At 41.0% G+C, this 25,802-nt stretch overlaps 2 protein-coding genes across 3 annotated transcripts; both read right to left on the bottom strand.

The window, feature by feature from the left end:
* Positions 1 to 850: 850 nt before the first annotated feature.
* Positions 851 to 21,428, bottom strand: LOC129456572 (uncharacterized). Its single transcript, XM_055224691.1, has 6 exons — positions 21,384 to 21,428; positions 20,950 to 21,291; positions 20,530 to 20,877; positions 20,327 to 20,452; positions 3,191 to 3,240; positions 851 to 1,027 (listed from the first exon to the last, which is right to left on the bottom strand). Exons 2-6 carry the CDS (start codon positions 20,984 to 20,986, stop codon positions 851 to 853), a joined length of 738 nt encoding a protein of 245 aa, XP_055080666.1. The 5' UTR covers positions 20,987 to 21,291; positions 21,384 to 21,428.
* A 2,415-nt stretch (positions 21,429 to 23,843) lies between these two features.
* Positions 23,844 to 25,316, bottom strand: LOC129456556 (uncharacterized). 2 transcript variants are annotated; one of them, XM_055224604.1, is made up of 6 exons: positions 25,253 to 25,316; positions 24,852 to 25,184; positions 24,435 to 24,782; positions 24,245 to 24,370; positions 24,122 to 24,174; positions 23,844 to 24,047 (listed from the first exon to the last, which is right to left on the bottom strand). In XM_055224604.1, exons 1-6 carry the CDS (start codon positions 25,293 to 25,295, stop codon positions 23,928 to 23,930), a joined length of 1,023 nt encoding a protein of 340 aa, XP_055080579.1. In that variant the 5' UTR covers positions 25,296 to 25,316; the 3' UTR covers positions 23,844 to 23,927. The 2 variants fall into 2 exon arrangements, with proteins under 2 accessions (XP_055080579.1, XP_055080580.1); XM_055224605.1 differs by having other exon boundaries at positions 24,245 to 24,367.
* Between the last annotated feature and the right edge of the window lie 486 nt (positions 25,317 to 25,802).

Raw genomic sequence — 25,802 nt, 5'->3', positions numbered from 1 at the left:
GAGCATGGGCGACGTAGGCTTGTGGGCTGAGCATTGCACAGAATCTTACAGCTAAACATAAGAAAGAAATGAATAGGGCCCAGGAGAGATGGCTAAAATACTCAAACATGCACGAGTGAAACCTAAAAAACCTAAAAAAAAAAAAAAAAAAAAAATTGACTTTTTTTTTTTTTTTTTTTTTTTTTTTTTTACAAATTTGAATGTCTATTGCATGAAATCAAATGTTGTGTGAAATGTTTAAAAATATGTCAAATAAAATGCACCATACATTGGCTTCCTGCCGTTTTCAGTGATTTCTTTGATTTTTTTGCTATTAGAAGTCTGTTCAAAATACACATTCATGTACCAGCAGTGTTAGCATTTATTCATTATTCACATTCATATATTGCACTTACATTAGCCCATATTGAAACTTTGCAGTGACATTACACTTGCGGTGATCTACATGTATGTCTGTGGTTGAATGTTCAGCAGTTACTATGGAGATAAACACACTGCCAAAAAAGTTTGTCTGTTGGCAAGTGCTAGCTAGCTTGTGAGAGACTTGTTTATTATCTTACCTGTTGTAGTTCCAACTAACTTAGCTCTTTCTGGAAAAAAAATATGTTAAAATTGAGCTTAGTCTAAAAGAGCTTCAGACAGAGTAGTGCCTTAAGTAAGCATCGCACTCCCAGGGTGTGTTGATGACATCAGCTGCAAAGTATCAGTTCTTCATGAAAAAATAGTTCTTTAGTCTAATTGCATTGCTAGTCCTGGAGTCTATATTTACGCATTTTACCTTATCACATTTTAAATTCAAATGAGAAAGTAAGTAAGAAATTCTGGGAACCAGGTCTGAGGTGGATGCTGGTCAGTGAGCGTCTGGTGGCTGGGCCTTCCCCATGGGGCCCAGCTGGGCACAGCCCCCATGGACCTCCCACCTGCAGGAGGATCCGTAAGGGGCCGGTGCAGAGGGATCTGGACAGTAGTTGAAGGTGGACATCTCGACGACCGGATCTCCGTACGTGAAAACTGGCTCTGGGGAGGTCTTCAAGAGTGAGGGAAGGATGGAGCATGAGATTAAGAGGCAGATCAGTGCAGTGTTGCAATGATGCGGTCGCTGCACTGGACTGTTGTGGTAAAGAATTAGAGCTGAGTGGAAAAGCCAGTCAGTCTATGCTCCTAACCTCATCTATGGTCATGAGCTTTGGGTAATGACCAATAATGACCAAAACAACAAAATGAGGAATACAACCAGTTGGAATGAGTTTCCTTTGCCGGGTGGCCGGATGCTCCTTTAAAGATAGGGTGAGGAGCTCAGGCACACAGGAGGAGCTCGGAGTAGACCCGCTGCTCCTCAACATCGAGAGGAGCCAGTTGAGGTGGCTCGGGCATCTGTTCCGGATGCCTGGGGAGGTGTCCCGGGGATGTCCCACTGCATACTAAAAAGTTCAAACATGAGACTTTTTGGACCAATTATGGCCAGTAAACTGTCTTATTACATCGATTTATATGTCCAACCAGGATATTAGCTGAACCGGTATTTGGAAGATGATAGAGTGATACATCAAATATTTCAGTATTAGCACCGATATCCAATATCAGCATTGGATTGGTGGATCCACAAGAGGGGCAAAACTTTCAGTTTGGTCTGGGGAGGGGGGTGAGGGAGCAATAAAACGATGGAAATCAGAATTATCCTTCAAAGGGAGTTGTAACAACACCTAATACTAAATTCGATAACTATGTTATTATGATGAGGCTACTATTTGCCATTTGAACCATGAAAAGGTATTCAGTAAACAGTTGGCAGGATTTGATATTTTACCCCAGAACACCCTGATCACACTGACTGTCCAGAAGCACAGCATCATACGAGTTCAGATACTGCACCTAGCAAGTGTATACTCATCGTTTCCCTCTGGTATTGTGTCCTAAATTTCTAAACCAAAACTTATAAATTTAACTGAGACAGAGCGTGGTTAAAGTTTTGTAAGAGCCTACCTCTTCCTTCCTTTTCAGGATCCCATGCCTTTGACATTAAGTTATATATATTCACTCTTGAAAGTTAATAACATTATATTTGGCAAACCATGGACTTTAGTAACTTAGAAAGCGTTTTGGAGGACAGATATATAATCTAATATCCACTCGCTGTTTGGACATTACTGTGAAATGTTTTACATAAAGCAGGAGTGTCCAAACTTTTTGCACAGAGGGCCAGATTTGGTGAGGTGAAAAGCTGCAGGGGCCGAACATTCACCCTGATCAGTCTTTGAACCATTAATATTAAATGCACATTAACTATTTAATAATTTTTACCTTTTATTGCAAATGGCTTTCACTTTTCAAAAACAAAATTAATTATACACAGATTATAAATATGAAAAAGTGAACATTTAATCTGTGGTTTTGATTATCACAATAAAATAAATTCACTGAGATTTTCAAATTTATTCACCTCAAAAGGCAAACAAATTAAAAACTGAGACTCCAACTGAGATCTGGACTGTAGTAAATAAACCAGGTCTGGCTCAAAGATGGTGGTTTGGATGAGCAAAGCGTCACGCAGGTGAGTCAGGCTTGTTCTCACACGGTTCTTGTTAAAGTTCATAACCGAGAACCAAACAAACTCAGCATTTTCTTAGCAAATGTTTGAATTTCTTTAAACTTATCTTTATCTAGTTGGCGATAAACATCAGCGAGAGCACGGCCCGGATCTGCTGCCATCTTCTGGTGAAATATAATATTGCTTGTACATGTATATTTTACATAGGTCAACAGTGCAACAGGCCACACATAATTATTTTTTTTCCGGAGGCTGTGGGCCAGTGGAAATTTGTACAATTAGTCACACATTACTTTTATACATACTTTCACTTTATACTTATTTACTATTTTGTAATGATAAAGCACATAACATACATGTTACATGTTGCAACTATTGAATCTTACAATCAATAAGGCCATGAATTAAAAGACATATTTATGTATATAATATTGCCTGTACTATTTCCTAACATCAGAGTAAACCGCAAAATCCTCTGACTTCACCTTCCTGCAGTGGGATTTCTCTTTTTTTTTTCTTGTTGAACTTTGGGGCAGAATACTTCAGTTAATCTTCTCTTAGTAAATAAATTTAGTAAATTATAGTTAATAGTAAATTTATTTGTAATAGAAAGGGGGAAAAGTTGATACATTTCTATCTTACCTTAAGACATGTGTGTTCACTGATGTTTACATCATCAGCATTTTGTCCAACTGAAATTAAAGTGGGACATTTCAGTGTCTTATTCATGGTGTCATTTTTTAAATGTTCTTAAACATTAAGTACCATAAAAACAATTGCATAATTTTCTCTTTATAATGGAATAACTGAGGACCGTTATAACAATGAGACTGACGGTTAATAGAACAATTAGCACAGTAATGATGGTCTTGTCAAAATCACACTGGTTCTCTGTAAGAATGGACAAAAGGGACAAATGAGACGTTGAAATCAATGATATATTCAATCCATCCATCCATCCATTTTCTTCCGCTTATCCGGGGCCGGGTCGCGGGGGCATCAGTCTAAGCAGGGACTCCCAGACTTCCCTCACCCCGGACACGTCCTCCAGCTCCTCCGGTGGGACCTCAAGGCGTTCCCAGGCCAGCCGAGAGACATAGTCCCTCCAGCGTGTCCTGGGTCTTCCCCGGGGCCTCCTCCCGGTGGGACATGCCCAGAACACCTCTCTAGGGAGGCGTCCAGGAGGCATCCTGAGCAGATGCCCGAGCCACCTCAGCTGGCTCCTCTCAACGTGTAGGAGCAGCGGCTCCACTCCGAGCTCCTCCAGTGTGACCGAGCTCCTCACCCTATCCCTAAGGGTGCACCCGGCCACCCTGCGGAGGAAACCCCTTTCGGCCGCTTGTATCCGCGACCTTGTCCTTTCGGTCATTACCCAGAGCTCATGACCATAGGTGAGGGTAGGAATGTAGATTGACCGGTAAATCAAGAGCTTCGCCTTTGGGCTCAGCTCCTTCTTCACCACAATGGACCGATACAGCGACCGCATCACTGCAGATGCTGCACCGATCCGCCTGTCAATCTCACGCTCCATCCTTCCCTCACTCGTGAACAAGACCCCGAGATACTTGAACTCCTCCACTTGGGGCAGAGACTCACCACCCACCCGGAGAGAGCAAACCACTTTTTTCCGGTCGAGAACCATGGCCTCGGATTTGGAGGAGCTGATTCTCATCCCAGCCGCTTCACACTTGGCTGCAAACCGCCCCAGTGCCTGCTGCAGGTCCTGGCTCGAAGAAGCCATCAGGACAACATCATCTGCAAACAGCAGAAATGAAATCCTGTGGAACCCTTGACCTCAAACTTAAGATGACCAAATTAGATTTATGAAAAAGTTGCTGTGTACTGTTTTGTATCCTGCTTTTGTATATTTATGGAGAATTGTCATGTGGGAGTATGGATGACATAGACTTGTGGATTGAGCATTGGACAGAATTCTTATAGCTAACCCTAAGGAGGGTTCCAGTCAGGCCTTGATCAGATCTCTAAATTACTGAAACATACATGGATGATATCTGAAACTCTCCAACCTGTTATTGATTTTCCTGGTCAATTTCAAACCTACAAACTCTTTAAAACTGAAACTGGTTCACCCAAAGGACTAAACCCAAGCCACAAACAAAGGAATGTGGTCTACTCCATTCAGTGTAGTGAAGAGTGCAGTGAGCGTTACATTGGAGAAACAATCCACTCCATAAGAGGATGTACCAACATCATTGCAAGAGTTCCTCAGGACCTCCAGTCTGCCATACATTGCCATGTCAAAGCCACTAACCACTCCTTTGAAGATAGTGAGGTACAGATCTTAGCCAAAGAAAATAAATGGTTTAAGAGGGGAGTTAAAGAGGCAATTTTTCTTAGGAAAAGCAGTCCATCTTTGAATTGGGGGCATAAACATCATCTATCTGTGAGAACAGCCATTAGGGGCCTGAGTGATTATGCAAACTATGACTCACGCCACAATTCACAGTTAGTGTAGGTCAGTGTAGGTGTAGACCTAGCTAAAACAGAAACTGTAAACAAATACGTGTGTTAGTGCCAGTGCAGTTAGTTTCTCTCTTCAGATAGATATAAGACAGTGTCCACCAGCAATCTGACCTGAACTGAAGAAACCACTTGGATGAGCTGCGAAATGTCTTCTCTTTAAAACTTTTGTACATTTGACAGAATAGATTTTTTTCTTTTGCTATGGCTGACCAGTGGCCAGTTGTGACAGAAACTGACCAATGAAATCACAATTGTCACATAGTTTGTGGTGCATTATTTTGATGACAGATTAATTTAATCTCCAGCAACAAAAAGGCTACTTTTGATAAAACTACTCAAAAAGAAATAGTAAATATTAAATATGACTATGTAACACAAGAGACCATGACAACTTTGCACATACTGGATGGAAAATGTGGTTTGTGTCTCAGAATGAGGTGTGAATGTAACCTTCCTCTGTTGTTAAGTAAACACTTTTTGAAAACACACCAACAAACCAAAACTGTACATATCAAATGAAAACTGTAGCACATACGTTATATATCGTCCATTGCACTGCCACTTTTAAAAGAATGTGGTTTTCTTTCTTTGTTTCTCTTTCGGAAGGCTTTGGGGGGTGGGTCAGTTAGTCTCCTCTTTGTGAAACTGCTGCTTGGTTTTTCTGAACAGTCTGAGGTTGACTGGTGGAAAACTTTGTACTAACAACTCACATGCATGTTTAGTGATGCAGCGGTGCTTTTCATGTACAGGGTCGGCCCAGCCTATAAGCAGACTAGGCAGCTCCTTAGGGCCACGAGGCCACTAGAGTTCCCCCAAGAGCCCATACATTTATATTGAAAATAATATATCAATTTTTATTGGACACAGGGCTTGTGAGTTTACAGCAGCCTAAATGTCTCTCTAAAACCATTGCATTTGTTTTATACCTGTGGAAGCAAAATATCTAATGCTGCCTGGATTTGTTTTTGAGCTGGGCATAGGTGAGGAAAGTTTGCATTTACACCAGTGCAAGGACTCTTTATAATGTAAATTTAAGACCTCTGTCGCCAACTGGAACAGATTGTTTGTGTACTGTTCTTGTGACTATGGTAGTTGTGACATTCTGGATGTTTTCGATGTGATGTTGGTCATATAAACACAAATACAAATGCTCAAGATGATGAGCTCTGAGTCATAATGTCAAATGTGAATCACCAATAGCTGAGCCAGGAAGCATCCGCTGTTGAGGGCCCCAGAGACAAATTCAGCTTAGGGCTCCCGAAAATAACTTCCTTATCTCATGGACAGAACCGGAAGTGTTTGCTTTGCTAGCTGTCTTAGAAAGAGTTTGAAACTGACCCACTGCTCCATGGTATTAAGAAAGAAAGAAAGAAAGAAACAAACAAACAAACAAAAGATAAGTATTTTAGAGATTTTTAATGTACTGTAATATACTTGAGTCAACATACACAAATCTTGAAATTGTCCATTGTGTGACAAATCTTAAGTTGCTACACACTACTACATACTACATACTACTGGAATAATACAGAATGGCTCAATATCCCGAAGGACATTGGTAAAGTCTTAATGACTTGATTTTAATGTTTAACTCTCACATCAGAATAGAGCACTTGTTCCTCTGTCTTCACTGCTCTGCGCTGGGACCTGTCAGCTTTGCTCTTGTACTTAGGGGCAGAGTACATCACCTCAGCATCTCCCTGTGAAAGAGACTCCATTTAAAATGTATTATTTAAATTTTTATGTATTTATTTTGTCATTTAGAACATCTTACCAACTGTCTTGTATGTTCATCCCTGGCTCTTTCATCAATGTGATTTTGTCCAACTAAATGAATAAGATATTAAAGTTTTAACTTGAGACATACCTTTTGGCAGAATTTGGGAAGTTGAATTACCATGGAAACAGTGTCCAGTCCTCTTCTTGATGAAATAAATAAGAACTAGTATAACCATAATACTTATGGTAAGAGCAACACTCAGCAAGATAAGAATGGTATTCTCTAAAGACAATGTTTCCTCTTCTGTAATAAACAATATATTTTTGTGTGATAGATACATAAATAGATAAATAAATAACTATAATACCTTTGAATTTGACTTTAGTTCCATTCCCAAAGAGAATGTGTCCACAGGCTGCCACAGCACAGCGGTACGTCCCTGCGTCAGAGGGGCTCATGGTTTTGGAGAAAGTGTATAGACATTTGTGAGGACCAGGATCTTCTGTGCTCCTGTCACACTGAGCAGAGCTGTTCCTCTGAGTGTAGACTAAACCCGGACCAGATTGGTCCAGTCCAGACCTGAACCACAAAACCATGGGCTCCTCAAAACACTGAGCATTCTCCATCTGGACCCAACACTGAAGATCCACAGAGTCTCCTGAGTCCACTGGACCAGACAGATCTGCACTCTCCACTCTCACGGCTGAGGCTGGGTCTGAGAAGCAAAGCAACAACTAGAATCATATCGTACTATACAATACAACGAATAACCAAATATAGTTGTTACCCTTAATTATTAGAAATATTCCAAATACTAATTCCATCTCAAGATCTTCTACTTTCACACAGTAGTAAAATCCAGTATCAGTGAGAGACAACTGATGTATGATCAGATCAAACGTTCCATCTCCTTGTTTTGTCGTGGTGTGAGGAGTCTTGTTAACAGGTTCATATTTAAATGAGAAAGTTCCTCCTAAAAATTCTGGGTAAGTTCCAGAAAGAACTCTGATCCAATGAAATGTTGGAAACTCTGGAGTTTTGACAGAACGTGGACAGGTGAGAGTAAGTGTTTCTCCAGGGTCATGAGCTCTTGTCTCAAATAGAGACATGTCCGTACATCCTGCAGCATAAATGTAGTTAAACAAACAATGAGCAGACACAACATCTTATGAAAGTGTCAATACTTACGGGCCACTTGGAAGACAAGTGCTGCGTATAATAAAGAGCACATTTTCTGGATCTTGTAGTATTACGTCGTTGAGTACGTTGTGTGAAGTGTAATATAAACAGGCATCTTTGTCTTATTATATTGATATCAAAAGGGAGGAGCTGTCTCTGATTGGTCTGTACTTAGCTTTATGTGACCACAGTGGAAATAACGTCTCCAAAAGACACTGTAAACAGCAGATGACTTTTGTTTTACTGAGGGAGGACAACAAAAGCAAATATACACACAGAATTAATATGTAATTAAATGTATGTAGAGGTAAAGTAAGTTTTATATGCCATTACATAAAATAAACAATGCCGTAATAACAGTGTTGAGGTAGATATAGTCTAATATAATAGTGCAGTGTTTGTACATCTCAAAGTCTTATAATCAAGTAGTTTGTAGTAATGGTTTTGCGTTGAATAGGAAAAGCTGAATTTGGTTAAATGTTTTTCAGAACAGATTCAAATTTATTCAGTGAATTTCCTTCTAGAGGAGATTAATTTATTTATGACTGAAATTGTGGTTCGGTGCTCATGATGTTAGATGCTGTTTAAAGGGCCAATATTACGCTATTTTCTGGTCTATGGTATAATGTTGTTTTCTCATCAGTTCCTCAACTGAGTTCTTCTCTTAAACACTCTGTTTCACCTTGTGATGTCATGTGGTAATACAAGAAGTGCTCCACTGTGTTTTTAATTTCCACACACCTTCAATAGAATCATTTGGATAATTTCAGCCCTGGATTTGGCAGTCTTCACAGAACAAAAGAGCTTTAGAGATGTAGACAGACAAATAATAAAGGATTTTTCAAACATGTGTGAATGAAACGAAACACTCCAGGTAAGTTTTTGATGAGGTAACAACATTATAACATGGCTTTAAGTTCTCAAGAGTCAATTATGTGTAATATAGGAACTTTAACTCTAACAGTAACAATTAATTTATTCTTTAAGCTTCTTCAAATGAGCTAAAATCAACATTGTAGTGTTCACATATTGAAAAAGCATGTTCAACATATCAGAAATAAATACCGATAATAACTTTTCATATAATAAATGTGAGGTGGAGCCTGGAAAGAGTTCAATAATCTGATGAGTGAGTATGTCTCACTTAATATCTGCCTTTGTAACAATGTGGAGGTGCTACTTCTACTCTACCACACACAGGTACTCTACACCTCTATGTGTCCTGAAAAACAACTTAAAGTCTTATCTGTCACCTGAGTCGAACCAAGTACCATCTTGTTGTGAGGCTGAAGTGCTAAACATTCTGTGGCCTGATCCCATCAGAGGAGTGGACAAGCATTACACTGTTTGTTATTCTAAGGTTTAATTTATTATGAGCAGCTGTATTTTTCATATCACATTCATGATTCTTTTCCCCTCATATTTTATGAATAAAAATCACAAACATTCTTTATTAAAAATATGCTGAACTTCAGAAAAGGCATGTGGACTATGCCATGTTAGCATATGTAATCTCACATCTTCGTTATTGTCACAGTGACAACCGTGTGAGGGCACTCTAGGCCTGTGTACGAGTATCTAGGTCTCAGATTTTGTAAAATAAATTTCCCCCAAAAATGTGACTTTTTCTTCTTCAAAGTTCAATGGTCCGGACCGGTTTGATCTGAGAAACTTGGAAGGTTGGGTGGATCCGGAGAGACGGGGGCAACTGGATTTTTACAATCTTAAATGGCCCCAGGAAGCGGGGAGACAACTTGCGGGAGTCGGTCTTCAGCGGGATGGTCCCGGATGAGAGCCAAACCATTTGGCCAGGCTGGTATGTGGGTGCCGAGATGTGGTGGCGATCGGCCGCTGCCTTGGTGCGCGCCCCGGACCGAAGGAGGGCCGCCCTGGTCTTGCTCCAGACCCGGCAGAGGTGATGCTGGACAGATGGAACGGCAAGGTCCTTCTCCTCCGTGGGAAAGAGCGGAGGCTGGTATCCCAGGGATGCTTGGAACGGGGACATTCCGGTGGCCGAGCTCACAAGAGAGTTGTGGACGTACTCTATCCAGGGCAGGTGAGAACTCCAGGTTGCGGGATTAGCGAAGACAGTGCATCGCAGTACCGATTCTAGGTCCTGGTTGGCCCGCTCTGTCTGCCCATTTGACTGCGGGTGAAAGCCGGATGTGAGACTCACCGTGGCTCCTAACCCCTCGCAGAAGACCCGCCACACCTGGGACGTGAATTGAGTCCCCCTGTCGGAAACGATGTCCACCGGGATGCCGTGAAGGCAGAAGACATGGTTAGTGAGCTGGTCTCCTTGGCAGTTGGGAGATTGGGCAGGGCTATAAAGTGAGCGGCCTTGGAGAACCGGTCCACCACCGTGAGGATGACCGTGTTCCCCTGAGAGGTAGGTAGTCCCGTCACAAAGTCCACTGCGATATGGGACCAAGGCCGCCGAGGAACTGTGAGGGGATACAAGAGACCAGAAAGGGGTGAATGGGAGGCCTTGGCCTGAGCACATACCTGGCAAGCTGAGACAAAGGCCCGGGTGTCCGTGTCTATGGTGGGCCACCAGAAGTGTCTCTTGAGCAGGGAGAGGGAGTGACTCGCACCGAGATGGCAGGCAAACCTAGAGGCGTGGACCCACTGGAGCACCTGGGATCGAACAGAGTCGGGGACAAACAATTTACCAGGTGGGCCATTACCTGGGTCAGGGTCGTTGGTCTGGGCCTCATGGACGGTGTCCTCGATCTCCCAGTGGACAACGTATGAGGGGGGAATGATTGTCTCCGCGGGACCCGGGCTGTCCTCCAGGGTAAACTGGTGGGAAAGCGCGTCCAGTTTGACGTTCCAGGATCCGGGACGGTAGTTCAGGAGGAAATTAAAGCGACTGAAAAACAGGGACCAACGAGCCTGACAGGAGTTGAGTCGCTTGGCGGACTGGATATATTCCAAGTTCTTGTGGTCTGTCCAAACTACGAACGGCTGTTCCGCCTCCTACAGCCAGTGGCGCCACTCCTCTAGGGCGAGTTTGACGGCCAGGAGCTCCCTGTCCCCCACGTCATAGTTGGCCTCAGTCGAGGACAACCGGCGGGAGAAGAAGGCGCAGGGGCAGAGGCGATTGTGGGGTTCAAACCTCTGCGACAGCATGGCCCCCACTCCAGAGTCGGAGGCGTCTACTTCCACGACGAATTAGCGCCGAGGGTCGGGCTGGTGCAGGATGGGAGCAGAGGTGAACAGCTTCTTGAGCTTCTCGAAAGCTGATTGCGCCTCGGAGGACCAGGAAAACTGCAACGAAGGAGAGGTAATTTTAGTAAGGGGTGAGATAACCCTACTAAAATCCTGTATAAACCGAATGTCATCCAGATAAACGAAGACAAAACGGTTCAAAAAATCACGGAGAACATCGTTAATCAGTGCTTGAAACACCGCAGGGGCGTTGGTAAGGCCAAAGGGCATAACCAGATATTCGAAGTGGCCCAGGGGGGTCTTAAACGCCGTCTTCCACTCGTCCCCGTCCGAAACTCCACCCCGGGCCCAATCAAAGATGGGGTTATGAGTTCCTAACCAGGGGTAGCCTAAAACTTGCAAGGAAGCGGAGGAAGACAGAACATGAAACTGCCGGGTCTCGCGGTGGTTGCCGGACAAAACCACGGTGACGGGTTTCGTGACATGGGTCACACGGCCCAGGAAGCGTCCATTAAGTCCCTGGGCGTTTAGGGGGCGTTCGAGGGGTTCCAGACGTACACCGAGCTGCTCCGCGACTTGGGCATCGATAAAATCCTTCTCGGCCCCAGAATCAACAAGAGCGGAAACAGGTAAAGTCTCTGAGCATACACACAGGTTGGCACTGAGCCGCAGTCTATTATTGGTATCCAGGATGTGAGGCTCACCCACCAGTACTCCCAGCGCTACTGGTGGGCGCCCCCTTTTGGCCGAGCCGGACAAGTGGCTACAAAGTGCCCGCGCTCGCCGCAGTAGAGGCAGGCTCCGGCCAGGCGACGCCTCCGCTGATGTTCCTCGGCCGAAACGAGGGTCCGGTCGACCTGCATGGGCTCCTCCGGCCGCGGCGGGGCAGCGCGTAGCTCCGGCGGGACTGGTGAGCGGCGTCTCTCTCTCCGACGCGCCCATAGCCGACTGTCGATCTGGTTGGTGAGGGTGATGAGCGACCGTAGGTCGGAGGGTTCGTCACGAGACACCAGCTCATCCTTCAGGTGCTCATTCAGACCCCGCACGAAAACGGCTCGCAGCGTGCTGTCCGTCCAGTCCACCTCTGCCGCGTGCATCCAGAAGTCGATGGTGTAGTCCGCTACCGTCCTGGAGCCCTGGTTGAGAGTCAGTAGGCGGGACGCCGCATTGTCCCGGTAGTGCGGGTGGTCGAACACCAATTTAAAGTTAGTGATGAACTCGTTAAAATCCAATGTCTCTACAGGTGTGTGGGTTAGCCGTGCCTCAGCCCACTGGAGAGCCCTTCCCCGAAGTAATCCACATACGTAGCGAATCTTCGTGGCTCCAGAGTTAAAGCGTGTAGGAGGAAACAGGAATCCCCGACAGAGGTGAGGCTGGCCAGAATATGGCTCCGGGTCCGTGCCTCTCGGCTCCGAAGGACGCGGCGGCACCCCAGCGGCCGCAGGCGGGGCAACAAGGAGCGCGGCCACTTGGTGGTTGAGCTGCACCACTTGTTGGGTCAAAGTCTGATTTAAATCCAACAGAGTCCGGATTGATTGTTCATGCTGTCCCAACACCGCCTCATGGTGGGAGCGCGCTTGCCGGAGCGCCTGATCCGGACCCGAGTCTGCTTGATCCATCGTGGCCAGACCGTTTTGTCGTAACGGTGCGGGTAGGACCAAGAGATGCAGACTCGGGGCAAGTTTACAGTGTTTATTATACAATTGGTGAATAATACAATCAAATATACACGAGGAATCACGGAGCGGAAGGCAGACCAGGCGGGCGGAGTGCAGGTCGGGGACGGAGAAACCAGGACCGGACTGAAGACACGAGTGGGACGTCCTCCTGTAGAGAGCACAGGAGGACAGGAACAAACGGGCATCATGACATCAGCTTTTGTGCAAGTTTTGATTTGTGTAACATCCTGCTCAAATTCATACACCTACATTTTTTAAAAAAGAGGGAGCTATTTCATTTCTATGGGGTATTAATAGCTATTACATAATATATTTAGATCACCATGTCACCATGTTTTTACTGTTTTGAAAATGCTATAGTTGCCAAAAATAAGATATTAACATTGGCAAATAAAGCTAGTTTCATTTTTGTCTCCTCTCCTTTTCCTCTCCGTGTTAAGTCACTCCCTTTCAGAGCAATTTCATAACACAGTCAGTGTGCATCCAACTAATGAAACTACTGCACATCGTATCTGGTTTGTGAAGTTATGCTCAGTTTTGTATAATGTTTTTGTGTATTTATGGAGTATTGCAGAGAATCACATAAAATGCACCATACGTTGGGTTCAGGCTGTATTCAATGATTTCATTGATTTTATTTGCTGTTAGAAGTAAATTCAAAATACACATTCATATGCACCAGCAGTGTTAGCATTTATAATTACATTCATACATTTCAATTACATTAGCTTATATACTTTCCAGTGACATCACACTGGGGGTGTTTCACATGTATCTCTACGGTGGAATGTTCAGCAGTTACAAAGGAGGGACATTGCACACTCACGCAAGCTGTCAAAAAAGGTTTTCTGAAAACTCAAGAAAAAAATACAAAATGGATTTAAACAGCACTTTTTCAGGAGCCTGTGATGAATACAAGCGTTCACAGTCCTGTTTAGGTGTTTTTCATCAACAAACTAAAAAACTGTTGGCTAATGCTAGCTAGCTTGTGACTGTAATCTTATGAGTGTGAGATTTCTATAACAGCATAAACTTCTCACCTGTTGTAGTTCCAACTAAAACTCTTTCTGGTCAGATTGTGTTAAAACAAAGCTCAGATTAAGTCTAACAGAACTTCAGACAGAGTAGTGCCTTCAGTTAGCATCATATCCCCAGGGAATGTCGATGACGTCAGCTGCAAAGAATCAGTTGTTCAAGAAAAAATTACATTATTTGTTCACTACTCCTAGTCCTGGAGAGACAGATCCACTTTTAAAACTAGTCAACACAGCTCCATATTTACACATTTTATTATTTTATCATCAAAATGCTTCCAAAAAGATTTCTTTAAGTTTACTGCACCAGAAGGAGAGATTTGATTCTACTTGACGTGAACAAAAGTGACGTAGGTGTAGACCCATTCTGTTTCAGACGCTTCAATCGCCCGATGCAGTGCAGCTTCACAGTCTGACCTTTTTACCTCCACCTTTGTTGGAGGAAATAATATTTAAAAAATATCATAAAATCAACATGAACTTTTTTACATGAACAATCTGTTTAAATATACTTTTGTACCTGTAGTTTTTGTTGATCGTGGCCTTGGTTTGGTTTGTTGAGCTTCTTCATGGTCAGACAAATGGGAGTAATAATGACAATGAGACCCAAGACAGTACTCAGCAGGATAAGAGCGATATTAGCTGTGTGTAAATTACTGTTCTCTGTTTGAGAAAAACAATGCATTTTAGACCTGTAAATATCAACAATACTATCTATTCATTGTGTAAATACCTTTTTTATAGACATTAGTTCCATTCCCAAAGAGAATGTGTCCACAGGCTGCCACAGCACAGCGGTACGTCCCTGCGTCAGAGGGGCTCATGGTTTTGGAGAAAGTGTAGAGACATTTGTGAGGACCAGGATCTTCTGTGCTCCTGTCACACTGAGCAGAGCTGTTCCTCTGAGTGTAGACTAAACCAGGACCAGACTGGTCCAGTCCAGACCTGAACCACCAAACCATGTGCTCCTCAAAACACTGAGCATTCTCCATCTGGACCCAACACTGAAGATCCACAGAGTCTCCTGAGTCCACTGGACCAGACAGATCTGGACTCTCCACTCTCACGGCTGAGGCTGGGTCTGAAGAATGCCAGAATAAGTGAAATAATTTTACTCAAATATATATGTGTATATATATATATATATATATATATATATATATATATATATATATATATATATATATATATATATATATATATATATATATATATATATATATAGAGAGAGAGAGAGAGAGAGAGAGAGACAGAGAGAGAGAGATGTTTTTAATCAAAGTAGTTTACCTTTAATATTTAAAAATGTGACATTGGCAAAGACCATGGTTTTGATAAGATTTTGTACTCTCACACAGTAGTAAAGTCCAGTGTCACTCAGCTGTGGTCTCTCAATACTCAGAATAAAGGATCCAGGTTCTTGCTTTGTTTTAATGGAAGAGTGCAAAGGTCCATGTGAGTTATCATCATATCCCGGTGTTCCTCCTAAAGACTCAGGCACATTTCCAGAGAGAAGTCTGATCCAGTACAAATATGTGTTACTCTCAGAGGGAACACGGGGACATCGTAGAGTCACTGTTTGTCCCACATCGGAGGTCTTTGTCTCAAACACAGGACCACTGGTACATCCTGTAAATAAACAGTAAGGAATGTAGCTGTTACAAGAGTTTGCAGAGCAATATAGTTTTGCATAAATATATATGTAAATACTTACGTGACAATCTGAGGAATGCCATTGCATATAAGAGATACAACACTGTCATTTTAACCTACTGGCTAAATGCACTATGCTTCTGCATATTGATATGGTGCATCAAGATACTCATATTAGGGGGAGGAGCATGTCATAACAGTCTGATTGGTCTGAGACTATTCTCTTCATACAAACCACACAAATCACAAATCAGTGTATGGTTCTGAGGGACTGCTCTTTGCAGAAAATTTTGTGCAAGTTTCGACAAGGAAAATAGGACAAACTGATGTGGCAACAAAAATGACACAGAAATGTGAATCGAATATAAAATATTAAATAAAATAGGACATAGATAACTTAATCTTGAAAAATAACTTAAGAGGAGTCAAACCAAATACCTTCTCGCTGTGGTCTGATCCCAACAGAGGAGTGGACAAGCATTACACGGTTATTCTAAAATTTAATTTATTATGGGCAGCATTATTTTTCATCCCATTCATGATTTTTTACCCTCATAATTTATGAATAAAAATCACAAACTTTCTTCATTAGGCGTGTGGACTATGTAATGTTTTTTTTAAATATTTGTACATTTGGTTTAGTTGTGTATGGTGTTGTTCTCTCTCTGTGGGTAGTATCAGTGTGCTGTAAAAAGGAAGCCTGAACATGAGTGCTGATGCTTCGGGCAGTGGCCTCTTTGTAACTTCAGTCACACAAACAAACCTAGGAGTGTCAGAGAAATTATGAGGCGCTGTGGTTTGAACAAAAATACTTTGGTAACCGTCTTTGAGCAACAGGTGTGAGGCTAAGCAGCATCCAGCCCTATTTTCTGAAGTGTGATGTAACGGTTCCAGTAACAGTATTGGTCTGTATTTGTCAACGACACTAGACCAGGGGTATACAAACTTTTTCCACTGAGGGCCACATCTTGACATATATTTGAAGCGGAGAGCCATAGACCGGTGGTCAGTAGTTGATCCTTCATGGGTGCATTGCATAGCTTTAAATGAGCTGCCATAACATGAGGCTTGAAACATGAATTTTAGGTCTATAACACAAGGAAGTGTGATGTTGTGTAGGTTATAGTGGTAGAATTATGTAAAGCAGGCCTGTTATACAAAATCAATCTTTTACAGCTATTAACTATGTTATACTTCTACCTCTAAAAGTTGTTTTTCGAGTGATTCTTGCATGTTTGAGCAATCTTTAATTGCTTATTTTCAAGACGCCATATTGCCAGCCAATCCTGGTTTTCACCCTCACTGGCATCTGCCCACTGCTCTGTACTTACTTAGTTCTCCAATTTTATTTTCTTAATCAGTGATAGGCGCATGATTTGGCAGTGTTGCATTTTCATTTTGGTACAAATGGAAAAAAATCTGCTACTTGCTAGTGTGATCTGCAGCTGACTCTTTGTTGTGATGATGTTTACAGCAAAGTCAGATCACATTGTGCACTGCGGTTTTCTAACGTGAAAGTTTAAAATGTGCAAATTTTAACATAATGTCATAGATTATAGCTGTATTACAGACACAAGCACAATAGGTTTTCTTAAAATTTGCTATAAAAAGTTCTGCATATGATCAGAAGGCCTGAGGGTCAATAAAAATCTTGTCTGAGGGTGGCATTTGTCTCCTGGGCCATAGCTTGGACACCCCTGCACTAGACTAAATGTATTATGTCCTTTTTCATGTAAATTCCCATGAGAATTATTACTGTAAGGATGAGGATGTCGGAGCCTGACACGTAGGGCTACGGCGTTTTCCACTTACAACGTCTTGCATTCAGTGTAACGTCTGCATGTTCACTTTATTATATCTTGTTGGAGATTGTAGATGGTGCAGTTATATTAATGAGCAGTGAACAGGAAAGGCGGTAAAAGTGACTATTATGAGTTTGTATGTGGCTAGTGTTGTGTTTAATGTCCAGATGTGGGTAGAGCAGCCAAAAAATGTACTAAAGTAAGAGAAACATTACTTCAAAATAATATTACTCAAGTAGAAGTGCAAACTGCTACTCAAGTAAGAGTAACTTAAAGAGTAACTAATTTGAAGTTTATATCATTTGAAGGACAAAGCATTGAATGATGCACAGAATCTGATATATTCAAAGCATAGGCACAAAAATAAGAAAACTACATTATTGCAGAAGGAGCAATGCAGGAAACACAAATGTTCAAATCATTTAATTTTGTCAGCATTAAGCTTTTGTCACTCACAGTGGGAAGAGAACCAAAACCTTTACTCAAGTAAGAGTATTGTTACTTTAATATAAATATTACTCGAGTAGAAAGAAAAGTATGCTACTAGAAAAGTACTAAAGCAAATGTAACTAAATAAATATAGCTGAGTTACAGAGTACTACCTGTCTCATCCATGTTTGAGCAATGAACTGCCTACTTATGATGTTCCTAACCACTTTAACCAGTCACATTACTTGAATACTTGTTTTTTCAATGATGTGCATTCCACAGCTCTTCAAGTTTTGCTGTTATTTTTGACAAATTTTGATACATTTTCGTGTATTTATTGCTACTCCTCATATTTTTCTTCATGATTTTGATGGATACCACAATCAGGTTTGTGCCTCATAGATCTGCTGGATCTTCGAGGCAGTAGTATACTGGTGTTCGTCATCTGGTTCCAGTGGACAAAAAGAGGAGATACAGAGGCTGCAGAGCTGAGCAGAGAAACAAAGGAGGAACAGAAGATGGCGGTGTAAGCCATTTGTGTCAAGGACTTTAATAGGAAATGTAAACTACTTACCAAATAAGATGGATGAACTAGAGGCTCTAATGAAAAACAACACATCCTATTTTGAGTGAGGCATTTTGCTTTTCACTTGGTCTTGGTTAAACAGTAACATCCCAGACTCATCTGTGGGCTTAAATAGATTCACACTGATTGATAGAAATAGATAGAGACTCAATTGGGAGAAGTAAAGGAGGAGGACTTGTTGTGTAACTAAACAACTGATGGTGCTGTCCAGGGCATGTAACAGTAAAGGAGAAGATCTGCTGTCAAGATGCTGAACTTGTGGCTCTAGGCCTGAGGCCATACTATGTGCTTAGAGAGTTCTCACATGTCAATTTATATTCCACCAAGAGCTGTACCAGACACTGCCTGTGACATCGTCAGTGGAGCTGTTTCCAGGTGACAGACCCAGCATCCATTTCAACGTTTGGACGCGTGAACAAAGCGTCGGATGCCTAGATGTTCAACCCCCTGCTTCAACCCCAGATTCGTGCTGCTCTGACGCTTGAAGATGTGCTGCAAAAACGCAGAACGGCCAAGATGCGCATCTACCACAAACTTTGCATACAAACTTGATGCCCCTGACTCCCCAGTGTGAACACACCATTATAGAGAACTTTTTTAGAAGGAGCCAAGAAAACAGTCTCATTCTAAACACCTTCAAAATGAAAGAGATGGTCATTGATGTTAGGCCCAATACACTCCCAATTCAAACTGGGGTCCATCTGGACAAGCTGGACTGGTCCCAAATACAGATGCACTTTATAGGAAAGGCCAAAGCAGGCTGTATTTTCTAAGAAAGCTAAGGTCTTTTAGTGTAATACATGTTTTATCAGGCGTTAAGGGCTGGTTCAACTACAGGAAGAAGTTTAGAGACTCTAACTGACCTAGTGGAGCAACAAACACTCAACAGGATGAATGCTGTACTGAACAACATGGACCATCCACTGAATTCAGCTTTTGAACAACAGAGAGCAGACAGTGGACGTCTGAGATCAGTCACAAGAACTCCTTCTTCCCATCTGCCATAAGACTTTACAATAAAGAGGTTAATGGCAGATGAAGATTTGAGGAGACCTACAATCTGAATTTATAGGTCTCCTCCTTGAGGATAAATAAAGTCTTTTTTTAAATATTTATATTTGATTTGAATCCAGCCCAATTTAAACCATTTGAGCTGTTCACTATGAAATGGAAAACACCAATGCTAAGATGCTTATGGTTATCAATTGGGAAAAAAATGGATATCTGCTTGAATAAAGTAATACAATGTCTGATGTTTGTGGATTGGGCTTGGCAATACGGTGATAAAAATCAAACTGTTATATCATCCCTGTGACGATCTGTTATTTTGGTGAAATAGCTAAATTGTGATTCTGTATTTAACGCAAAAGGATGCCCCAACAGACACTTTCCCCATCCTCTTCTCTTTTTGCTTGGTATCTGAGTGACAACTGGATTTTTCCAGTCACAGTGAAGTGTGAAGTCTCAGAAGGAATTGACTTTATTTCCTCTTAAAAAAATTAGAACATTTACAGCCAAGTTACTAACATACATGTTTTTTATGATAAAGTACTTAAATAGATACAGAGAACACAAACTAAAATCTATTACGAGAATTAGTATCAAAACATTCATACAGTACATTGTTTAAGTACATGTTACACGTATTAATACTTACAGTCAATATGGTCATGAATTAAAACACATATTTATGTATATAATTTTGTGTGTACTATTTCCTAACATCAGAGTAAACCACAAAATCCTCTGCTTTCACCTTCCTGCAATGGGATTTCTCATCTTTTTTCTTGTTGAACTTTGGGGCAGAATACGTCAGCTCAACTTCCTTCTATAAAGCAAATTAATTTGTAATAGAAAGGGGGGAAAAAAAGTTAAGCTTTTTTTTTTTTTTTTTGTCTTACCTGTTGTCTTGTGTGTTCACTTATGCTTACATCATCTGCATTTTGTCCAACTGAAATTAAAGTGAGACATTTTAGTGTCTTATTCAGTATATTAGTCTTATTCATTGGCGTCATTTTCATAAATGTTCTTAAAAATTGAGTACCATAAAAACAACTACAACACTTCCTCTTTATAATGGAATAACTGAGAACCATTATAACAATGAGACTGACGGTTAATAGAGCACTGAGCACAATAATGATGGTCTTGTCAAAATCACACTGGTTCTCTATAAGAACGAACAAAAGGGACAAATGAGACATTGAAATCAATGATATATTCAAACTATGAGTAAATTGTGAATACCTTTTTTATTGACTTTAGTTCCATTCCCAAAGAGAATGTGTCCACAGGCTGCCACAGCACAGCGGTACGTCCCTGCGTCAGAGGGGCTCATGGTTTTGGAGAAAGTGTAGAGACATTTATGAGGACCAGGATCTTCTGTGCTCCTGTCACACTGAGCAGAGCTGTTCCTCTGAGTGTAGACTAAACCAGGACCAGACTGGTCCAGTCCAGACCTGAACCACCAAACCATGTGCTCCTCAAAACACTGAGCATTCTCCATCTGGACCCAACACTGAAGATCCACAGAGTCTCCTGAGTCCACTGGACCAGACAGATCTGGACTCTCCACTCTCACGGCTGAGGCTGGGTCTGAAGAATGCAGGAGTATGTCAAATAGTTATAGTCAACTATGAACAGAGAGTCTATTAAAAAATAGTTTACCTTTAATATTTAAAAATGTGACATTGGTAAAGACCATGGTTTTCTCAATATGTTGTACTCTCACACAGTAGTAAAGTCCAGTGTCACTCAGCTGTGGTCTCTCAATGCTCAGTACAAATGATCCAGGTTCTTGCTTTGTTTTAATGGAAGAGTACAAAGGTACATAGGATTTTTTATCATTAAATGATCCTGTTCCTCCTAAAGACTCCGGCACATTTCCAGAGAGAAGTCTGATCCAGTACAAATTTGTGTTGCTCTTAGAGGGATCACGGGGACATCGTAGAGTCACTGTTTGTCCCACATCAGAGGTTTGTGTCTCAAACACAGGACCACTGGCACAATCTATGAAGTAAACAATACAAATTATAATTAATTTACTCTAAAACATTATATCATTATGTTATATGCTGCATAAACATATCTTAAATACTTACGTGCCAGTGTGAGGAAGACCAGTGCACATAAAAGGTAGAACAGTATCATTTTGACCCAGTGGATAGAATAGTCCTCTGCAAGCGCATTATAAAATGTTGTCTTGTTGTAATGATATCAGTGGGAGGAGCACTTCAAAACAATCTGACTGGTCTGTGATTCTGTGCCTCATATTTCAGTAACACAGTGACTTATATGCTTTCTTAATTCATTGAGATGCATTTTCTGATCAAAGGAGCAGGCGGCGTTTAGACACCCTGAAGAGAACTTGTTTTATCTGATCTGTTGAGCCACGACTGTAAAACTTAGTAAAGTGGCCCACACAATGATACCAAGTGATAGAGAATTCAAATCCTAATTTCCTAACTTTTTTTGGGTCCCAAATGGAGGAAAAATCTGGGAAAAAGTGAACGTCTGGCCACCCTACTCCAGTGGTTCCCAAACTTTTCACTCATGTACTACTGGTCTATGCAAACCCAGAAGAAAGGACCAGATAAGTTTATGTTATTTTCAGATTTGAAGCAGATGTGTCATGTGAGGGTCATCTACACTGTTCTATTTTGCAGTCTGAAATAGCAATGCACATGCTTGATGAATTCATGCATGTGAATACTAGCGATGTGCCAATAGGTTTGTGAGAGGCTTTCAGGGACATTTTGTCACAGATGACCATTACATTCCTCCTTTCATGGTTTGAAAATCAGGTACCCCAGAAACCCCATTGTCTTAAAATGAAATTACATTGTAAACTAGGATATAATAGTAAATATCTCTCACTCTCTCTCCCCTTTTTTGAGCTGAGAAAGAAAGAAGCTGACAACTTTTCATGGTTTGACATTTTTGTAAAGTGAGGACAGGAGATGCTTTTTGTTTATAGATGCGTTCTATATTCATATTTCACATTTACTACTGACATTATTGACAGTTCACATGTGAAGATATTTCAGTTGAAATATAACAGGTCTGTTATATTTCAACTGAAATATCCTCACATTATCTTTGTTGAGATAAAAAACTGGCTCCTCCCTTCAGAGCAATCTTTTAACAGAGCTTGGCCAGAATTGAATTAGCTACTTGGATGAGTGATGAAACAGATGTTAAAAATGTTGTTCGGTGTTGTCCAGTTGACATAATTTAACCTTATTTTGCCACTGAAACTATTTAAAACTGACAAATGAGAGCACAATCATCACATAATTTGTTGTACACCATTTTGATGACAGATTAACGTAATTTAACCAACACCAACAAAAAGGTTGATTTTGATAAAAGTACTCAAAAATGAATCCCTTAAATAATGTTTTAACAGACTGAGAAATATTAAATAGTAAAAATGACTCTGTAACACAAAGCACCATGACAGCTCTGCACATGATGGATTGAAAGTTGTGGTTTGTGTCTCAAAATGAGGTGTGAATGTAACTGTCTTGTGTTGTTAAGTAAACACTTTTAAAAACTCAAGTAGATTTCTCATGCATTAGGAGGTCCTGTAAAACAACATACCAACACTGCACATATCAAATGAAAACTGTAGCATGTACATTATATCGTCCATTGCACTGGCACTTTTAAAAGAATGTGGTTTCTTTCTTTGTTTCTCTTTCAGAAGGCTTTGGGGGTGGGTCAGTTAGTCTCCTGTTTGTGAAACTGCTGCTTGGTTTGTCTGCACAGTCTGAGGTTGACTGGTGGAAAACTTTATATTAACACCTCACATGCATGTTTAGTGATGCAACGATGCCCATCACGAATAGTCTAACATTTATGGCATTTAAGTGCATGAGATGTGTGCCAGAAGTGACCCTGGTGTTTACTGGTTAAAAGAAGATACAACACAATGTGAGCAGTTTGTAGCATATCTGAAAATCAAATGCAAACAAATGGGATGTCGCTGACCACACCACCGTGTGGTTATGTATGATAGCCGTTTTTATTAGCAATTATTGCTGCCAAGTCTTAGTACTAATGCTAAATAAATCTTAACATTAACCTGAAAGTACTTTAGCCCCTTGTTCGTACTTATTTGGTTCTTTGACCTTCATGTAAGCTGAGACAAAAGAGATGTGTCATTTCTGGGGGATGATGTTTAGTGAACTGGAAGATTTCTGTGCATGTAAACGTAGTGAGTGACAATGTTGGGACCACTGAAAATGAACATGTGAAGCCGCATTTGATATTGTGGGGGATTTGATCTGAACTGTGGACCTTGGCACACTCAGTCTTTCTATTGATGCTCTGAAGCTGTGGTTGAAAGATACAATCAGTGAATGAGAACTGACTTCCTTATCTCATAGACAGAACAGCAAGTGTTTGCTTTTATAGCTGTCTTAGAAAGAGCTTGAAGCTGACCCACTGCTCCATGGTATTAAGAAACAAACAAACAAAATATAAGTATTTTAATGTACTGTAATATACACACACATACACAACATATACAAATCTTGAATTTGTCCAATGTGCTACACACTACTACATACTACATACTACTGGAATAATACAGAATGGCTCAATATCCTGAAGGACATTGGTAAAGTCTTAATGACTTGATTTTAATGTTTAACTCTCACATCAGAATAGAGCACTTGTTCCTCTGTCTTCACCGCTCTGCGCTGGGACCTGTCAGCTTTGCTCTTGTACTTAGGGGCAGAGTACATCACCTCAGCATCTCCCTGTGAAAGAGACTCCATTTAAAATGTATTATTATAATTTTTATGTATTTATTTTGTCATTTAGAACATCTTACCAACTGTCTTGTATGTTCATCCCTGGCTCTTTCATCAATGTGATTTTGTCCAACTAAATGAATAAGATATTAAAGTTTTAACTTGAGACATATCTTTTGACAGAATTTGGGAACTTGAATTACCATGGAAACAGTGTCCAGTCCTCTTCTTGATGAAATAAATGAGAACTAGTATAACCGTAATACTTATGGTAAGAGCAACACTCAGCAAGATAAGAATGGTATTCTCTAAAGACAATGTTTCCTCTACTGTAATAAACAATATATTTTTATGCAATATATAAATAAATACATAAATAAATAACTATAATACCTTTGACTGTGACTTCAGTTCCATTCCCAAAGAGAATGTGTCCACAGGCTGCCACAGCACAGCGGTACGTCCCTGCGTCAGAGGGGCTCATGGTTTTGGAGAAAGTGTAGAGACATTTGTGAGGACCAGGATCTTCTGTGCTCCTGTCACACTGAGCAGAGCTGTTCCTCTGAGTGTAGACTAAACCAGGACCAGACTGGTCCAGTCCAGACCTGAACCACCAAACCATGTGCTCCTCAAAACACTGAGCATTCTCCATCTGGACCCAACACTGAAGATCCACAGAGTCTCCTGAGTCCACTGGACCAGACAGATCTGGACTCTCCACTCTCACGATTGAAGCTGGGTCTGAGGAGCAAAACAACAACTAGAATCATATCGTACGGTACAAAACAATGAATTATGTATTGTTGTTACCCTTAATTATTAGAAATATTCCAAATACTAATTCCATCTTAAGTTCTTGTTCTTTCACACAGTAGTAAAATCCAGTATCAGTGAGAGACAACTGATGTATGATCAGATCGAACGTTCCATCTCCTTGTTTTGTCGTGGTGTGAGGAGTCTTGTTAACACCTTCATATTCAAATGAGTAAGTTCCTCCTAAAAATTCTGGGTAACTTCCAGAAACAACTCTGATCCAATGAAATGTTGGTGACCCTGTAGTTTTGACAGAACGTGGACAGGTGAGAGTAAGTGTTTCTCCAGGGTCATGAGCTCTTGTCTCAAATAAAGACATGTCCGTACATCCTGCAGCATAAATGTAGTTAAACAAACAATGAGCAGACACAACGTCTTATTAAAGTGTCAATACTTACGGGCCACTTGGAAGACAAGTGCTGCGTATAATAAAGAGCACATTTTCTGGATCTTATAGTATGTCAATGACTACATTGTGTGAAGTGTAATATAAACAGGCATCTCTGTCTTATTATATTGATATCAAAAGGGAGGAGCTGTCTCTGATTGGTCTGTACTTAGCTTTATGTGACCACAGTGGAAATAACGTCTCCAAAAGACACTGTAAACAGCAGATGACTTTTGTTTTACTGAGGGAGGACAACAAAAGGAAACACTTAAATTTGCTTTTCCTGTTCTTTTCACCTTTACAGTCAAATCTACACACAGAAGAATATGCGATTAAATGTATGTTGAGTTAGTACATTTTTAGATATACAATAATTTATAAAATCAATAATAACAATTCCAAGTTTTTTTTTGTTTTTTTTTGAGACAATCCACAAATATATCAAGCTGTGTTTGCTGATGTGTGCATTATGTTACCATTGATGTAAGTGCCGTCCAAACCATAAACATTCATAAATGAGAAATTCTCCATCTCAGCCCGGTGCTACATTTCACTTGAGT

Source organism: Periophthalmus magnuspinnatus, chromosome 10 (assembly GCF_009829125.3).
Source record: "Periophthalmus magnuspinnatus isolate fPerMag1 chromosome 10, fPerMag1.2.pri, whole genome shotgun sequence".
Lineage (NCBI taxonomy): Eukaryota > Metazoa > Chordata > Actinopteri > Gobiiformes > Gobiidae > Periophthalmus > Periophthalmus magnuspinnatus.
This window is presented reverse-complemented; position numbering and strand designations above follow the sequence as displayed.